Genomic DNA, 15,601 nt, shown 5'->3' with positions numbered 1-15,601 from the left:
CAACACAGGTTTCTGATAAATTTGTGCATTAGCTGCTCTCTAATAAAAAAGTATATAAAGTCAGCGCTTGAAGGGTTTTAGAGCATCCCCTAAAGCTCTGTGGCTGGTCAGAGATTCCCACTTAGACCAAAAATTTTCCCATGAAACAAGAACTCTAATTCTTTGGAATGTATGTTCAAAGTTTTATTTTTAATTCTATCTTCCAACAGCCATGAAATGATAAATAAATTCCAAAATCAACATGTTTCGAGTCTTGGAGGATACTTCAGTTCTGACAAAGCCAGTACCTTACATGAGAAATATTCTGAGAATTTATTATTACGGACCAACTCTGTGTAACCCAACTCACAGCAAACTGCCAAGTAGCCTTCACATCATGTGCTGAAAAATTTGAGTGTTTGATAGAGCAACTCATGAAAAGGAAGGGAGAGTCACACAAGGCAGCTCTGTCAGATTTTGCTGAACCTGAGGGAACAGAAATAAACTCATCTCTTTCTGAACCCTTGTTCTTGGCCACCATTTGGCCTTTTACTGGCTCCTTCCCTTCCACAGTCCTTTCCCTGCCTTTACAGGCTTTTGTTCTCCAGTTTAAGTTTCACTCATCCATACATCCCTGAAGGCGTTTGCTGTTATATTTTTTGGTTCAAATGAGTTTACAGGCTTGGCCCCTAAACTTCTGAGTCACCCAAATAGACATGTTAAAAAATTTAATTCAAGTGCTATGTTCCACAAGGATATAATCAATTGATAAGAAGCTGATCTGAGTCTATACAGTAATGGAGAAAAAACATGATCACTCCATGCACATTCATACAAAAATATTTACCTCATTCATATTCCAAAACATCAAAAGATCCATGTCTTACATAGACTTTCATTTTCTTTAAAATCCAAGTAAGCTCCTTGCCTTGGGACAGAAGAGGTTTGAAAAAAAGACACAGAAAAATATTTCCCTATTTGCTGATAGTTTATTCCCTCTACTTCCTTCTCCAGTACCACTGGCCCTGTTTCCCACCCTTTTAATAGTATCACCTTCTCCATGCCAAGGCTCCAGCCAGGGCTGAGCGTGAGCTTCTCCAGCTCAGGGGACCTAAACCTCAGGGCAGCATGTCCCTGCCTGCACAGGTGGGAGCCATAACCAACTCTTTGGCACAGAAACTCATTGCAACAATTAGCCAACTACTTTTCCTCACCTGATCCAACAACTGGTTCTAGTGTTACTTGTACAAGCATTGCTCACTTGCTATCCAACAGCCATAGACTTGACATCCCAGTGTAACCCACAGTCCCCCCATCCTGCTCAGAAGGACCCCCTAAAACATGTGAGGACAAACCCACTACTCTTATTTACACTGAATTAGGGCTCAGACAATAGATTTCTTTATAAACATAGTTAACCACAAGAGAGACTGACTGTGACTTTCAGTCACAAAACAGTCTGTTCTCTGCATCCAGCCAGACTCCTCGATTTGGTTGCTTCCCCATCAGCACCAACTTCTGTTTTGGTCAGTACATTCCTGATGGCAACAAGGGGCTAAAAGAGCGAGCTTTTGCCTGAATGCCTCCCCTCCCTCTTCACAGGTGACAAGTCTGGAAGGCAGAGACAGAGGAAGGAAAAAGGCAAGGCAGAAAACAGAGAGGGACTAAGCAATGGGGCCAGCGGCACCTCTGGGTGTTGGGGCACCCTGCAGGCTGAGGTGCTGCTGGTAGAGCTGCCTTGGCCACTTTGGAGCCCCATCCTGCTCTGCAGCCCCAAGGGCAGAGGTATGGCTTCAGGCTCCAGAGAAGCCATCCCTTCAGGCATCCTGCCGCTGCTACAATGGGAGGTTTCCTACATCACCGAAGATAAAACATCCAAATGGTATGTTTTATATATATATACCTTTTTTATTTCCTTGGGAGCCTTTCTAGGTGGCTCCAAACCAGAATGCCCTCTGCAGTCTGTGACATCTTAAATCAGACCCTGCCTTTGGTCCCCCATTTTAAGTTCAAAACACTTTTTTTTTAAAAAAGGAAAAAACAAGCCCCATACTAGCTTACCTGTGTCAGTACCCACCTAAAAGGGTCAAGGAAGGCACTGACTATATTGGAACAGCACCTACTTTAATTGGATTGGGATGAGACAGTATTAAATATTTCATTCTCAGAAATTCAGACCCTACATTCAGATACAAACCAGAAATTACTTTCTGGATATTTATGACATTGGAATTTTTTTCCTTTTCTCTTTTTTTTTAAATAGCATTCTAGTATAGCATTGTTTAGCTAAATAGTTATATACCATTCTCAGTCCAAGAACTGCAAATGATGTGGAATTTATTATCAGGAATGTCAATGCTGAAACTATTCAATTCACAACACAAAAATTCTTCTAAAAGACTAACAGTTGCGAGGTCTGTTGACAGTGACTGCAGTGGCTAAGTAAAGCTGAAAATGAGATTTCAGGCGATCTTTGTGGATCCACTCCAGAGGATCTCTGCCCTCTTCTCCCCTGCAGAACTTCCCTCTACAATCACCATGGCTGGTATCCAACAGCAGCTCCATCCAGGGGGACCACGTGGCCTCTAGTAGGTAGAACATGGCACTGTGTGCTTGTAACTATTATAACAAACTCTCCTAGAGTTAAAATGCAAGGATTTGTTTTGGTTTTATCAGACAACACCTTTGATTTACTACTTGGCAGAATTACCAGTTTAGTCACCTGGGAGGGATCAAAAGCGAGAGGAGCCAAGGGGCTCTGTTCAAATGGAAGCACAGGCTGTCTGTGAAGGTAGGCAATTTAGCACCACAAAGCAAACCAAGGGCTATGCTCAAGTTGAACTGCTGTTGCCTTCCTGCTGTTTCATACATAATCCTCACTCTCGCAACAAGTAATTTCATTTTGTTGTAGGAATGTGCCCTCTGGACTGATATTCAGGAAAACCATCGAAGATTCCAGGTGAATAGCTTAAGAGCAATCAAGTGTAGCATTTAATACAAAGCTTTACATGGCAAGACAAGTTCATAGAAAAAAAAATAAAAATCAAGCCAATCTCACCCAAGTTAAAGACTATTTTATATTACTGAAGGTAGGTCACACCCAAGAATGAGAATAATCCAAGAAAAATTTTTGGTACCACACAACCCAGCTGGCTTGTCCCATCTGAGTCAAGATAATCACATGTGAAAACCAACACTGAAGACTTCTGGGTACTGACAGCTCCCACCAATGCATTCACATTTTTGGTTACTCAACAAACTGGATACCTGTCATTTCAGTTAGCAGCATACAGAGGAATTGCTCCAATCCCGGGCACTACAAGCAGCACCGCTTCTGAGGCTCGTTCCAGTGTGGAAAAGAGAGGTTGTGAGAGTGGTGCCAGGTACAGTCAGCAAGAGGCAGAAGAGCGCAAAGGGAGCCCATGCCATCAATAGAGCACAACCACTGAGTTTATCTGTAAGATCACAATCTCACTTCCCTTTCAGGAAGTGTCTTGTTTATTTAGCTTTTAATGGTATGGCATAAGGACTCGTGTATTTTATGGATAGATACCAAACTGGTATTATCAAAATAAACCATCTGTTTTATAAACCCACTATTTACAAAAACGGTTTCTGAAGTTTTTTTGTTTTGTTTTGTTTTTTTAACAAAAATTAAACTATACACCAATCTAAGTTACAGAAACAAAAATAACCTTTATAAGATCACATGTATAAAACAAGAAATGAAATGTGTTTTTATTTAAGGCAATACTGGGCTACTTCACAAATCACCACCTCAAATATATACACTGCTCCACACTACTAATTTTCTATCACATTCACAACGGATTCTTTAATACCAAATATTGTTTTAAATCTCCAATGTAGCAAACTATTTTTATTCACATTTCCATTTTTATTATGGAATCATAAATGCTTTGTATCCAATTAAAAGCAATGAAAAATGTAGCTATAAGAAAACTATTATATTTATGTGTTAACTACATATGAATAACATCCATAGATACTGGATGTCAAAATTTACAAAAATGAGTGTGTCAGTATGTTTAACCTATGAAATGTGATCTTATCCAGCTCCTCTTCTGTAAATAAATGCTTTATGCAAAATAAACTGGATATGACAGACTTAGCTAGCTTTAGTTCAAAAGTTCTTAATTTAAAATGACTGAAGGACAGTTTTAAAAACTTGCTCACTTAGTTACAAATTAAAATTCCGAATATAAATGTGTCATTTAATAGTTTAGACTTACAGACTGCTGGTGGCAGCAAATGATTTACAATAATAAATATATACAAAAAAATTGTATCTACAAATAAAGAGAACTGTTATACATGAGAAGTAACCTGGTGAAAGATACCAATCACAGACAACTCACAAAGATTTAGTTTATGGAAAGGACAATCTGATAGAAAGTTGAGGTCTTGATAAAGTATTTACAGAACTGAAGCAATTACTCTGTTCTTCAAGTCCCATAGGGATAAAAACAAATAAGACATTTACATGACTCATGTCATGTTTTTTGCTAGATTAAATCACTTCAAAATAAAAGAGCTCCACAGTTACTAGCATGCTTGATGGCTTCCTATTCAAAATAAATTCTATTACAGGTCACGGTTAAACACATTAGGTTTTCAGTATTTTGATTCCCCTTCCTCAGTACCCAAAACAATTACTTTTGCAGCTATAACCTCTGGATTATCCTCCCAACGTCCTTCAAGCCTTCTCAAACTGACAACAGGTTTCATTTCCTGAAGTTGCTCCAACAGACGCTCAGTGCAGTCTTTAAGAGTCTTGTCTAAAACTATCTTTACATTATCACCACATGGGAGCTGTGATGGGTTGGCAAACAGTACAAGGGTTTCAGTTTCAGAACATGACCAAGTGACATTATCACTTGCTACAGGGGTCTTCTCACTGGACTTCCGTGAGTTTGAATGGGATCCTTTTTTGGTTCCGCCACTGTGGAAGTCTCTTTCAGTGTTTTTCTTTTGCTTCACAGCAGACTCTTCAAGGAACTTGAGGAATGACACTTCAAAACCCATTGGCTTAAACGAGCTCCAGTCAAAAGCTGCAGGTTGCTCCTCGGCCGTTTGAATGGCAACAGCAGTCTCTTCCTCCCTATGCATGCTGCTCACATCAACAGGCAGTGCTTCCTCAGTTTTTTCAGCTCTCTTTCTCTTATTCTGAGATACATTTTTTTCTTTATTTGCTCTTTTCAGGTTGTTTGATTTTTGCTTCTCTGAGGAGCAGGATCCAGTCTCCTGCAAGTCACTATTTACAGTGGAAGAGATTTTTGCTTGATTTTCAGCAGTTGAGCAATCCTCATTAATTAGTTTAGTAATGAATAGTTCTGTCAGTTCATCCACTTCATCCTTCTCACCTTTTTCAGTTTCCTTTTGTGGTAAGGTAGTTGTGCTTGAATCATTATTGCTCATTATCAAACTCGGTTCAGGCTCTTTCACATCAGCTTTTTTATCAGTCTCCTCTTGCTCACAAGAGGCTTCCTTAACCTGGGAGACAGACTGCGTTTTAGATACAATAAGGAGATTTCTGTGTTGGGAAGTAAATGCTTTGGACAGTTTGTGACATTTATAATGCCTTATTATGTTACTTTCACTTGTAACTACAGAGGAACATCCCTTTATCATACATGGATACTGAGTCGTGAACCTGCTTGTACATTCCGATAAGGCATCGTTTCTAGTCTTTATTGAATACACGTACTTGCCACGTTTCAGAGAATAAGCCTTATTTTCTTGAACTTGTATTTCTTTTGAGTTGTTATCTTCCAAGCTCACGTTTTTCTTTCGTTTTGTTTTCACTGACAGCCTGTTACCTTCTTTTCCTGATCTGTTTTTGAGTCCTCTCTGTTTAGACTTCGATGGTTTCTCCTGATTTGCTTTGCTTGAAATGTTTTCCTGGCCTGGTGTCAGTCTCCTGGGTCTTATTAGATGATCTTTATGCCTGTCATTATGTTTGTTAAAAATATGCCTCAAGAGGTTAGACCTAGTAGCATAAATACGGTCACAGCCTTCACAGTCACACTTAAATACGCCATCATCTTCTACTTTGTTTGGCCTTATCTTAACACCGTGATCTGTCTCAAGATGCACAACGTAGTTAAGATACGCTGTAAACGAAGACTTACACTGAGACTGGTCACAAAAAAACCTTCCCACCTCTGGGGCTGATCTCATGTTTCCAATCTGCTCTGGGGTCATGTTGTGTAGCTTCATATAATGTTGTATCAAGCTGGTAACTTCCTGAAAGATGCGGGAGCAGTCACTCACCTCACACCTGAACTCTCTGATGGCAGGTTTGGTTTCCACCTCCTCTCGTTCCTCTTTACCTTGCTCAATCTCCTCCTCCACTTCAGCAGAGAAGGCAGGAAGGTCTGATTTGTGCACAGCTTGGTAGTGAAGGATTAGGTTTTGTTGTATTGTAAAAGCCGCAAAACAGCCCTGATGGACACACCGGTATGGTCTGTAAGGGCTGTACCTTGTGGGAAACTCCAGAGACTTTGTTACAGTCTTCTTACCATTTCTCTCCTCTTTTTCCTTCCTGTGCTTCCTAACCTTGCGTGCTTTGGGTTGTGCCTCTGTGCTACCAAAAGAGGCTGCATTATGCTGCTCAAGCGGAACAGAAACCATTTGGGGAGGTTTTTCCAGTCTTTCAGGAATATTATTTTCTGGTAGAAGTTTTTCCAAGACTTCTACAGGCTCTACAACTTCCTTTATCTGAGCTTCTTTGACCAACGGAGCTACAGTTTTGTTTTCTGTTACTAGTGTCTGCGCAGTTTTTATTTCAACAGGTTGTGGGGCTGTGTTTACAGTTTCATTTTGAGATCTTCTGCCATAAGGCCTTTTAATTTTTAATTTTACCATCTCCTCTGTTGTAAAATGATGTACAAGCTGACAGTGTGCTCGGAGATTAGAGTTCCTTGTGAATGTTTTTGGACAGGTAGCTACAACACATTTGAATGGGGCATACTTCAACTGATGTTTCTTGATTTCTAGTATCATTTCTGCAGTGTACTGATGAATCTTGCCATAGTGTTTAAATAATGCATCTTTTGTCATAGCACTGTAATTGCAGCCAGGATTCTGACATACAAAAGGTTTATTAACTCTATCACTAAACTGAATGTTACTTGCCTCTGGAGATATCTGAATGAGGGGCTTATTTTCAATTGATACAACCGGGACTGCTGGTGCTAGCGTGTCTGCTGGAGGACACTGGGAAACAGTCTCAGAGATCTGAATAGGAGAATCATCTTCGAGTTTCAGTTTTTGCAAGCCCTCCAAAATTTCCAACATTTTAGTATCATCCTTTTGAGATGTCTCAGACTGAGCAGAACTACCCTTTGCAGCAGTGACATTCCCAGTGTGCACAGAAAACTGTGCAGGAGTGGGTAGTTTTACACTGGGTGCAGAATTTTCTGAGGAAGCCTGTCCACTATTTACTTGCAAGTTCTGTCCTGAATCAGCGATGGTATCCTGAATTTCAGTTTTCACCTCAAGTATCTGTGAATTCATAGCAGTTTTAATTATTTCCAAGGTTTTTTCAAAGTTCTGCATAACATTGTCTTCTGAAATCTGTTCCTCCGAATTTGCTCGCACACAAGAATTTACAGTCATCATTTGAGAATCCCCATTTTCACTTTTTACTGTTAAAGGGGGCAACACTCTATGAGCCTCGATATTTGTTTTGAAATTCTCTTTGATACTGGCCATGAATAACTGATTGTCAACGTTGAGTTTTTGCGTGAGATTTTCCACCACTGCTTGAGAGCCACAATTTGCAAGCAAGTTGGACTGAAAACCTTCTCCCTGCATTTTCATGTTTCCTTCAGTGCTTTTGGTTAGAAGTCCCAACACTGTTGCATTATTTACTGCTACCTTCTGTGATATACTGGGCACAAACAAAGGCGTAGTTGTTTTTCTTTTCCTCTTTGAAGAACTGGTTCCCTTCTTATTCAAGTTGCTTGATCCTGAATTCTTGGGACTACTTATAACTGAAACTCGTGAACTGTTCCCTGCAAAGTTTTGTGCTGTTGCAACAGTATTAGAAAATGAGCTAGGACACAAGCCTTTTTCAATGGTCTTTAGCATTAAGTCCTCTGTTGCAAAACCAGGCAAACTCTTGCATTCGTGAGGCATTTTGGCACTGAGGGTCCTGTTTTGGTCTGTTAGCAGGGTACTGGGGTTACAGACTGTCTGCAGCAGAGGGGACGTGGCTGAGTTGGGCAGAACAGCTGCATTTATCTGAGTCGTACCAGAGACACAACTTGTTGTCACTACGCGTGGAAGTACTTCTGTGTTATCAAAGGTACTCGGGATGCCTGCACTTTCCAAGGCTTGTTTTATAATTTGATTTCCCTCCTCATTCCCACTGGTATTAGTCACACTGGCTCGTGGAAACATAGTCTGCAGTAAGGCTGTGGAACGATTTTCAGCTGCAAGTAACTGGAGGAATGACGGATCTTTAAAACACGTTTCTGGATTGAAGGCAGACTCCTGGGGTTGCTGCAAGTTTAATGAATTTGAAGAAAGAATCATACTGGCAAGCAAAGATTGTCCATTAGCCTGCAGGGCTTCTGGAGAAATTTCTGATCCTTCAAGAGGCTTACAATAAGACCTCTTAGATAAGTGGCCACCAAGTGATCTAGGATTAGTGAAAACTCTGAAGCACCTGCTACAGATAAATTTGCCATCTCTAATTATTGCTGGCCACTTTGCCCGCTTGTTATGTTTTGGCTTCCTTTCTTTCCCATTTGGGCCCTGGCCACGATCTTTTTTCACCTTTTCTGAAGCTGGATGTTGAGAACTAGTTTCACTGAAGTTATTTTCATTACTCAATCGTGAGGGAAATATTTGATCAACACTTTCCTCTTTTGGGAAAACAGAACCAGTGTTTCCTTCTAGTTGCAATGAAAAGCTATTTGTGTTATTTTCCAGTTGTGAGAAGACTGAATTTGGAGGATTCTCTGCTGACGAAGGAAACAGAGACATTGGACCATTTTCTGCAGGCAAAGGAAGAAAAGGATCTGAACTGCCATCAATATTCAGAGGCATAACTGTTTTTGCTAAATCATCCAACTGGGAAGGTAAGGTTGCACCAGAAAGATTTTCCATTTGTGAACATAAAACACTCTCAGGCTCACTTTTAATACGAGTAGACAAACTTGGATTTATGACACTTTCCACTACAGGCAACATAGGACTGGCCAAATTTTCTAGGTGGGTTGGGAAAAGAGAACTTGAGACATGTTGCCCTTGACTGGAACAGGTGGGATTCAAATTTGATTTGTTCTGTGCAGTAAAAGCAGCACCACTGAGATTGCCCACTTGCGATGGCGTAAGATACACAATCTTCCCATCGTTCGGCACATTTTGCAGATTGCTGGATTTTCGTGGTTTCTTATTTTTACGCTGCATTTTAAAAGCAGCATATTCGTCAGGGTGTGCTGCCTTCATATGTTTGCCAATGCTCTGTGACGAGTTGTATGTTCGAGTACAACCTTCAACCTGACAATTAAATTTCTGAACTGGGGTTGCTGGTAACACAGCTGGAACTAGAGAGTTATTTATGTTAGGTTGTGATGGAATAAATGTAATACTTTCTAAAGTTTTTAAAGGTAGGTTATATAGATTAGCTGCAGCTTTAATACTGTCTTCAATTTCAAGTTTGGAAATGGGTAGACTGTTTCGATATCCTGTCTGATTCTGCATGCTGAATGGATTTACAATGCTTACTTGTCTTTCTAAGCTTTTTGATTCAAGGGTTTCCGGTTTTAGTGTGTCTGAGGTCACAGAAACAGTCTGAATATTCTGAGTCTGACTGAGACAGTCTTCTTCCTTTCTCTCTTGCAAAACTGGAAGACAAGAGTCAACTGATGGGCACAACTGCTGCACTCCAGGTTTAGCAGTATCTACTTTACTGGCAATAGCACCCAATTTACCTCTTTTTGCAAAATTATCTCGGATCTTCTGGTTAACAACAGATAGCTTCATGCTGCCTGCTGGAACTGTCACTTCTGTTTTCACTGAGCCTATAGGAGACTGCTCTAAACCAGCACTAGGCAAGGAATCGCCTTGCTGCAGTATACTCGTCGGCGCATTTACACTTTCGTTCCCTACTGGCTCTGCTTTGATTTGGTTCCAAACAACATTTTCTTCTTCAGTGGAACTACTTCGGTTGTCAGATGGAGGAGACGTCATTTCCTGTTTAACAGTAACTCCACTGGTGTTTTCATTAGCTTTAGAAGATTGACTAAGATTGGACTGATTATTTTGGTTTTCAGGCTGCTGCTCTGTTTCAGGCTGCTTGTTGTGATCCTCAACATGCTTTTCCAATTCATTCTGTGAACGGTATACCTTTCCACAGCCTGTGACTTTGCAGGTATAGGTATTATAGTGTTGTGCTTCATGATCATAGAGTAAATAGGCTTCAGAAAACACTCTGCCACATTTAGGAAACATACACTTAGCTCTGAAGACTTGATGCTCTCTTCTGTGTGTCAGTAGCTCAGCATAACTGTTAAAACCAGCCTTACATTTCATCTGTATGCAGATATAAGGCTTGCTGCCACAGTGCATTTGTAAATGATCGTTCAGGTGAGTAACACTTACAAAATGTCGTCTACAGTACTGGCAAATCACTTTTTTGCTTTGCATTTCAAGAAAACGTTTAGCTTCTTCGTTATCTTTATGCCCCTTTGCGTGTGCTATTAGATTTTTAAAATATTTAAAACCTTTTTTACAAAATGTTACAGGGCATGTGAATTCATTAACAGGGAGTGGCTTTTGAACTGGCACTATATCTGGTACATAAGGTTTATCTTTGTCATCATTTTCATCATCTGAGCCATCATTATCATTAAACACAATAAAGTCTGTTGAATAGAGACTGTTCTTCTTAATGGGTCGCTGCTCTTGTTTGGATACAGAATTAGTTTTCTGATTCTCATTGGCAGTTGCAATTTTAGGAGGTCTTCCCAGTCTTCTCAGTGGTTTCATAGCAGCTAATCTCTCTTTGCTGGATTTTTTAACATGCAAAGTTACATGGGGAACAAAGTTTTCTTTAGAATTAAAATTTTGGGCACAAATAGGGCAACTGTAAATTCCATCTTTATAATGTTTTTGTGCATGTCTAACTATTCTATGACCTAGGAATTCTTTGTCACATAACACACAATACTGCATATAAGCTTGCCAGTTCCTAAATCTAGCTGATATGAACCCCCTCTCTCTGAGCTTTTTGATTTCTCTCTTTTTCTGCTTTTCATCTCCGATACCCTTAAGAAGGCCTGTAGCTTCATCAAGGCCAGCAAGCCCATTCATAGAAGTTTCTTTAGTCTCTTCTTGGCAATCCTCAACCTTCTCATAAACTTCACTATCATTTAGTTCATCTATTGAGGACACGATGGATGCCTCCTCTCCCATAAGTGCCAGACACTGACGCTTTAGAGTTTTCCAGTCCCAGAACTCTGGATCAAAAGGCCACTGAGTTTTCAGCACAAGCAAGAGCTCACAGCGCAAAGAATTTGGTATTGGAAGATTCTCTTCATCATACTTCTGGTCAGGCTGATTATACAGCATTTCAACAGCATAATATGCATCCACAGTGGGTTCGAGAAGAAATTCACTCAGTTGACAAGCACGTTTAACTTCCAAATCATCTGGAAGTAAGCAGGAGATGGTCTTGCAAATAGATATCTTGACATCTGCATTTTCACTGGATTCCAAGCGCAATGCTTTCACACACAGTTCAATGCAGGTTGCAAGTCCAGCACCATCAATCTGTAAAAGCAAGACTAATTTTACTAAGTCAGCTTATCATAACCCTTTCTATACTTGTAAGTGAAAGATGTCATTATTCAATCCTAAGTGTCAGAAAAAATGCATCTAGAGTTCACAGTAATACTTTTCACTTTAAGAAACATAATGGTTTGTCTTTTGATGCTACTCCTTAGGTTTCATAATATGTCTTCATGGTATGACGAAAATGTGGAAGTTTACATACAACTAAAAGACAAATTAATTCTATGTTCTGTCTAGTTTGAGGACTTTAGGACTGTATGTTAGAGGTGTTCATTTTATATTAGAGCAACACTGAGCCTTTTCATTAAATAAAGCTTGTCAGTTGAGTCACAATTATTGCAGAAGAGCTTCTGTGAAGCATTAACACTGTGTAGAATTCAAATGGTAAACAGTGCTACAAGTTAAAGAAAAACACAATCTTCAGAAAGTTCTATAATTTGGAAATCACTTAAGGTAAAAAGGTTCATTTTTATTTTTAAAGATTATGACATTTCAAAGTCAACTGACCTCAGCTGAACACATGGCTTCAGTCTAATTGAAAGCATTAAATATAGTTAAGTATAGTTAAATGTTCCATCATTTGAATGTTCCAAAGGTCATGTGGTCTTTTCTCATTCATACCTTCAGGCAACATCATTTACATTTACATCGACTTTACAAACTCTTTTTGCTGCCAGGGCTGCACAGAGAGGCTGTGGTATACATGAGAATAAAGTCCAGCAAATTTATGAATGCACCAGTTTACTACCTAGGTGGTCTCCAGTTTCTGCCATCAGTGAAATGATCCACTACTCACTGGAAAAAAATGAATATGGCACGGAACAGACAGAGCTCTTAATATCATAAGACTCCGTGGAAGTTATTTTCCTCCCCCCCAATTCCAATTTATTTCAGATCTTTGGAAAAAAACAACCCTTAAGATTAGATGATCATGATTAGCAATACCAGAACACTGCAAAAGGAAAACTGGAATTTTTATTCTTAGAATTAATATCCTGACTTACAGAAATCTCCCAGCTAAAAAGCTTCGTAAGAGCTCAATTTAACTATCAATATTAAATATTGCAACTACTAAGGAAATTAAGAAAATTAGAAGGTGAGGTTAGCTGAGATATATGAACAGTTTTAATACAACATTGGATCTAAGTCCACAAAAGGCAAGTATTTAATTTATTAAAATAAGCAATTAAAAAGGGTTTCTTTTTTGTAATTTCTTTTTTTTTTTTAAGCTTTCTGTAATTTTTACTTTTCTTATATATTATTTCCTTGCCTCATAAGCTTTTCCTCTCCATTTTCTGTAATTTCTGAAATACAGAAAATAATGACGAGGAATGTTAGGGCCTGCTTACAGAAAATACCTCACGTAGAGGACACGGGCAATAGTAGAGGCTAATGGCCTCACCTTCAGTATTTCCTTCATCTCAGTTGCTGGCAGTCAGCTTTTTTGTCTACTGGTCCTGCCCCCCACACCCATTTTTTTCCAAAGAAACAAGGAAGCTTTAATGATTCAAAATGAATCAACTTTTAATGTAGAAGGAAGTTGCTATAGCCTTTCCTAAAACCAGTTAGGATTGCCCCAAGGTTGATGCTGTACAGCAAGACAGGCTATCCAAGAAGCTTTCATAAATTTTCCTGATTACAGTTCTATTAAAAGTGCCAAAAATATTCTATTACGAGTATCCTTACCTCTGAATTAATTACTTTAATCAGGAAGAAAATGTGATAAACAGTCTTAGTTAACACAGATAGTTGACGACATCTCTCTAGATACACTTGAATAGAAGGCTCTACCCTTTGCTGCAGTTTACTCCAGAAAAGAGTCAGTTCCCTAGAACAAGAGAACAATATTTCAGGGCCAGCAATGTAACCACTGATCTGATCACAAGAAATGCAAGGCTGAGAACAGTTTCCATTTTGTCTTTGGAAAAGGAAAAAATCTGAATTTATTCAAACATTATCTTAGCAAGAAAAGCTTTTATTAAAATACCCATCCTATTAGTATCTAAATTTAAAAATTATGACAATGACTCAGTTCCAGAAGGTCAGTTCAGAATAAAACCAGTATTACCATACTTTATGCTACATAATTTACAGACTCATGATGTGGTCTTAAAAAAAAAAAAAAAAAAGAAAGGTCTCGCACAGTAGTTTGACTGGAACTGTACGCTCCTGAACTTTTACTAATTACTAACTGCTATAGAAGATTGCCTTTTCTCTGTGGTAGATGCATTTTTTTTCCTCAAGTTGCTCTGCTTTAAGAGCTGAATCTGACTGTGATTTAGTGAGAAATTAGCCCCCCAACATCAAACAGTAATTATCATCTACTTTATCTCACTACTTCATTCCTCCTAAGGTGCAAAGAGCCAAGAGTTCCCAGCACCTTGTGGAATGGTGTAACCCCCTAACTTTTACCAGAATCTCTTGAAGCAAAATCCTGCATTAGCAGTTTTCTCCTGCTGCTGCACATAAAAAGATGCACAAACAAAGCTAATCCTTCAGGAATTGTACAGGTTTGCAAGTTAGCAGATGGAAATTCAGACTCTAACAGCTCAAATATCTGCCAACAAAGACCAGTTATTTGCTCCCACATTAAAGAAAGCAAGCCCTAAACAAGTATCTTCATCTAATTTATTACTGTAGTTATAGTAGTAAAGAGCTCCTCCTTTAATAAAAGGGCATTAGAAAAAGAAACATTGTGTTATTACAGAAGGACAAATGGGAACAATACTTACCCATTAAATGTTGACATAATGTTGACTAGTTGCCTGCAGATATTAAATTTCTTATTTCTACAGAAAAATTATTAACCAGCTATTGGTATTTGCCTCATCATATGTTTGGCCTTCAAATTCTCATAACGGATGCTAATCTTGCAAAATCCTTTTTTTTTTTTAAGCTCTCCAAGAGCCTTATCTCCCTCCTGTTTAGCTCACAGATTTTATCAGCTGAAGAAAGTTCACTTATGGCTTATGTATCAGCTCCAACTTTTCCAGACCAAACTTTTGTTCCACTAGACAAAAACAAGATTCAAACTCACCAGGCACAGTACATCTCCCCTTGCTGCAGCTGGCGAGATAGAAATGCTGCACATAAAATTAGAGCACTTTTTTCATCTCCATCAGATTCTAGGTTACAGATCATTTCCAGAGCATCTTTGCAATCCACTTCTGTAATCTAGAAGGGAGGAAAGGATAGAACAAGAAAAGAACAAGACTAAGAAAGTGTTTTCAATTTCAGTCATTTGATCCTTTGCAAAAAGACAGTAATTTAGAACTTGGTGAATATTTAGATGACCTTAAAAAACAAATCAGTACATTCCTAGACAGATTGTCAAAACTGACTATGTCACCAGAAAAACCGTTTTATTAAAGTGAATATAAACTTGTTTCTCAGACATATGACTTATTTGTATCTACTGTCCCAGTAACCTAAGAATTTTGAAGTACAACATTAATTACTAATATATATTACATTAATCTTATAATTGTGATACACAGATTTATAGCTTTAAATTGCAGCCTAACACAGAAATAAAACTACCTGAAATTCTAACTCAGTTTACTTGTCCCTGATGTTACTACTGCTTAATACTACAGCTGGGTGATCTGAAGTTTAACACAAATGTTCCAGTATTTTTAAAAAAAATCAAAGATACAAGAGAAAAGGAAAGCTGTACATTAAGAAGCAGGTCAACTGAATGCTCTTCTAGAAGAACACTACAGTCTCTAGAATATAATTTGTTTGTTCAAGTTCTTAGTTTCATGGCAAATCAAAGGAAAAACCACATTTGCCCAGT

At 38.8% G+C, this 15,601-nt stretch overlaps 1 protein-coding gene across 3 annotated transcripts in view; it reads right to left on the bottom strand.

The window, feature by feature from the left end:
• Nucleotides 1–168: 168 nt before the first annotated feature.
• The window catches only part of ZNF292 (zinc finger protein 292), a 54,564-nt gene continuing 39,131 nt past the window's right edge, over nucleotides 169–15,601 (bottom strand). For all 3 annotated transcript variants that reach the window (XM_017825142.1, XM_017825152.1, XM_017825159.1), the window contains 3 exons: nucleotides 14,843–14,979; nucleotides 13,492–13,633; nucleotides 169–11,784 (listed from right to left, as the gene is read on the bottom strand). In XM_017825142.1, coding sequence (XP_017680631.1) covers nucleotides 4,615–11,784; nucleotides 13,492–13,633; nucleotides 14,843–14,979 — 7,449 coding nt within the window. In that variant the 3' untranslated portion in view covers nucleotides 169–4,614. The remainder of the gene's footprint in view (nucleotides 11,785–13,491; nucleotides 13,634–14,842; nucleotides 14,980–15,601) is intronic.

The sequence above is a fragment of the Lepidothrix coronata genome, unplaced genomic scaffold (assembly GCF_001604755.1).
Source record: "Lepidothrix coronata isolate B3197 unplaced genomic scaffold, Lepidothrix_coronata-1.0 Scaffold4, whole genome shotgun sequence".
Taxonomy (NCBI): domain Eukaryota; kingdom Metazoa; phylum Chordata; class Aves; order Passeriformes; family Pipridae; genus Lepidothrix; species Lepidothrix coronata.
This window is presented reverse-complemented; position numbering and strand designations above follow the sequence as displayed.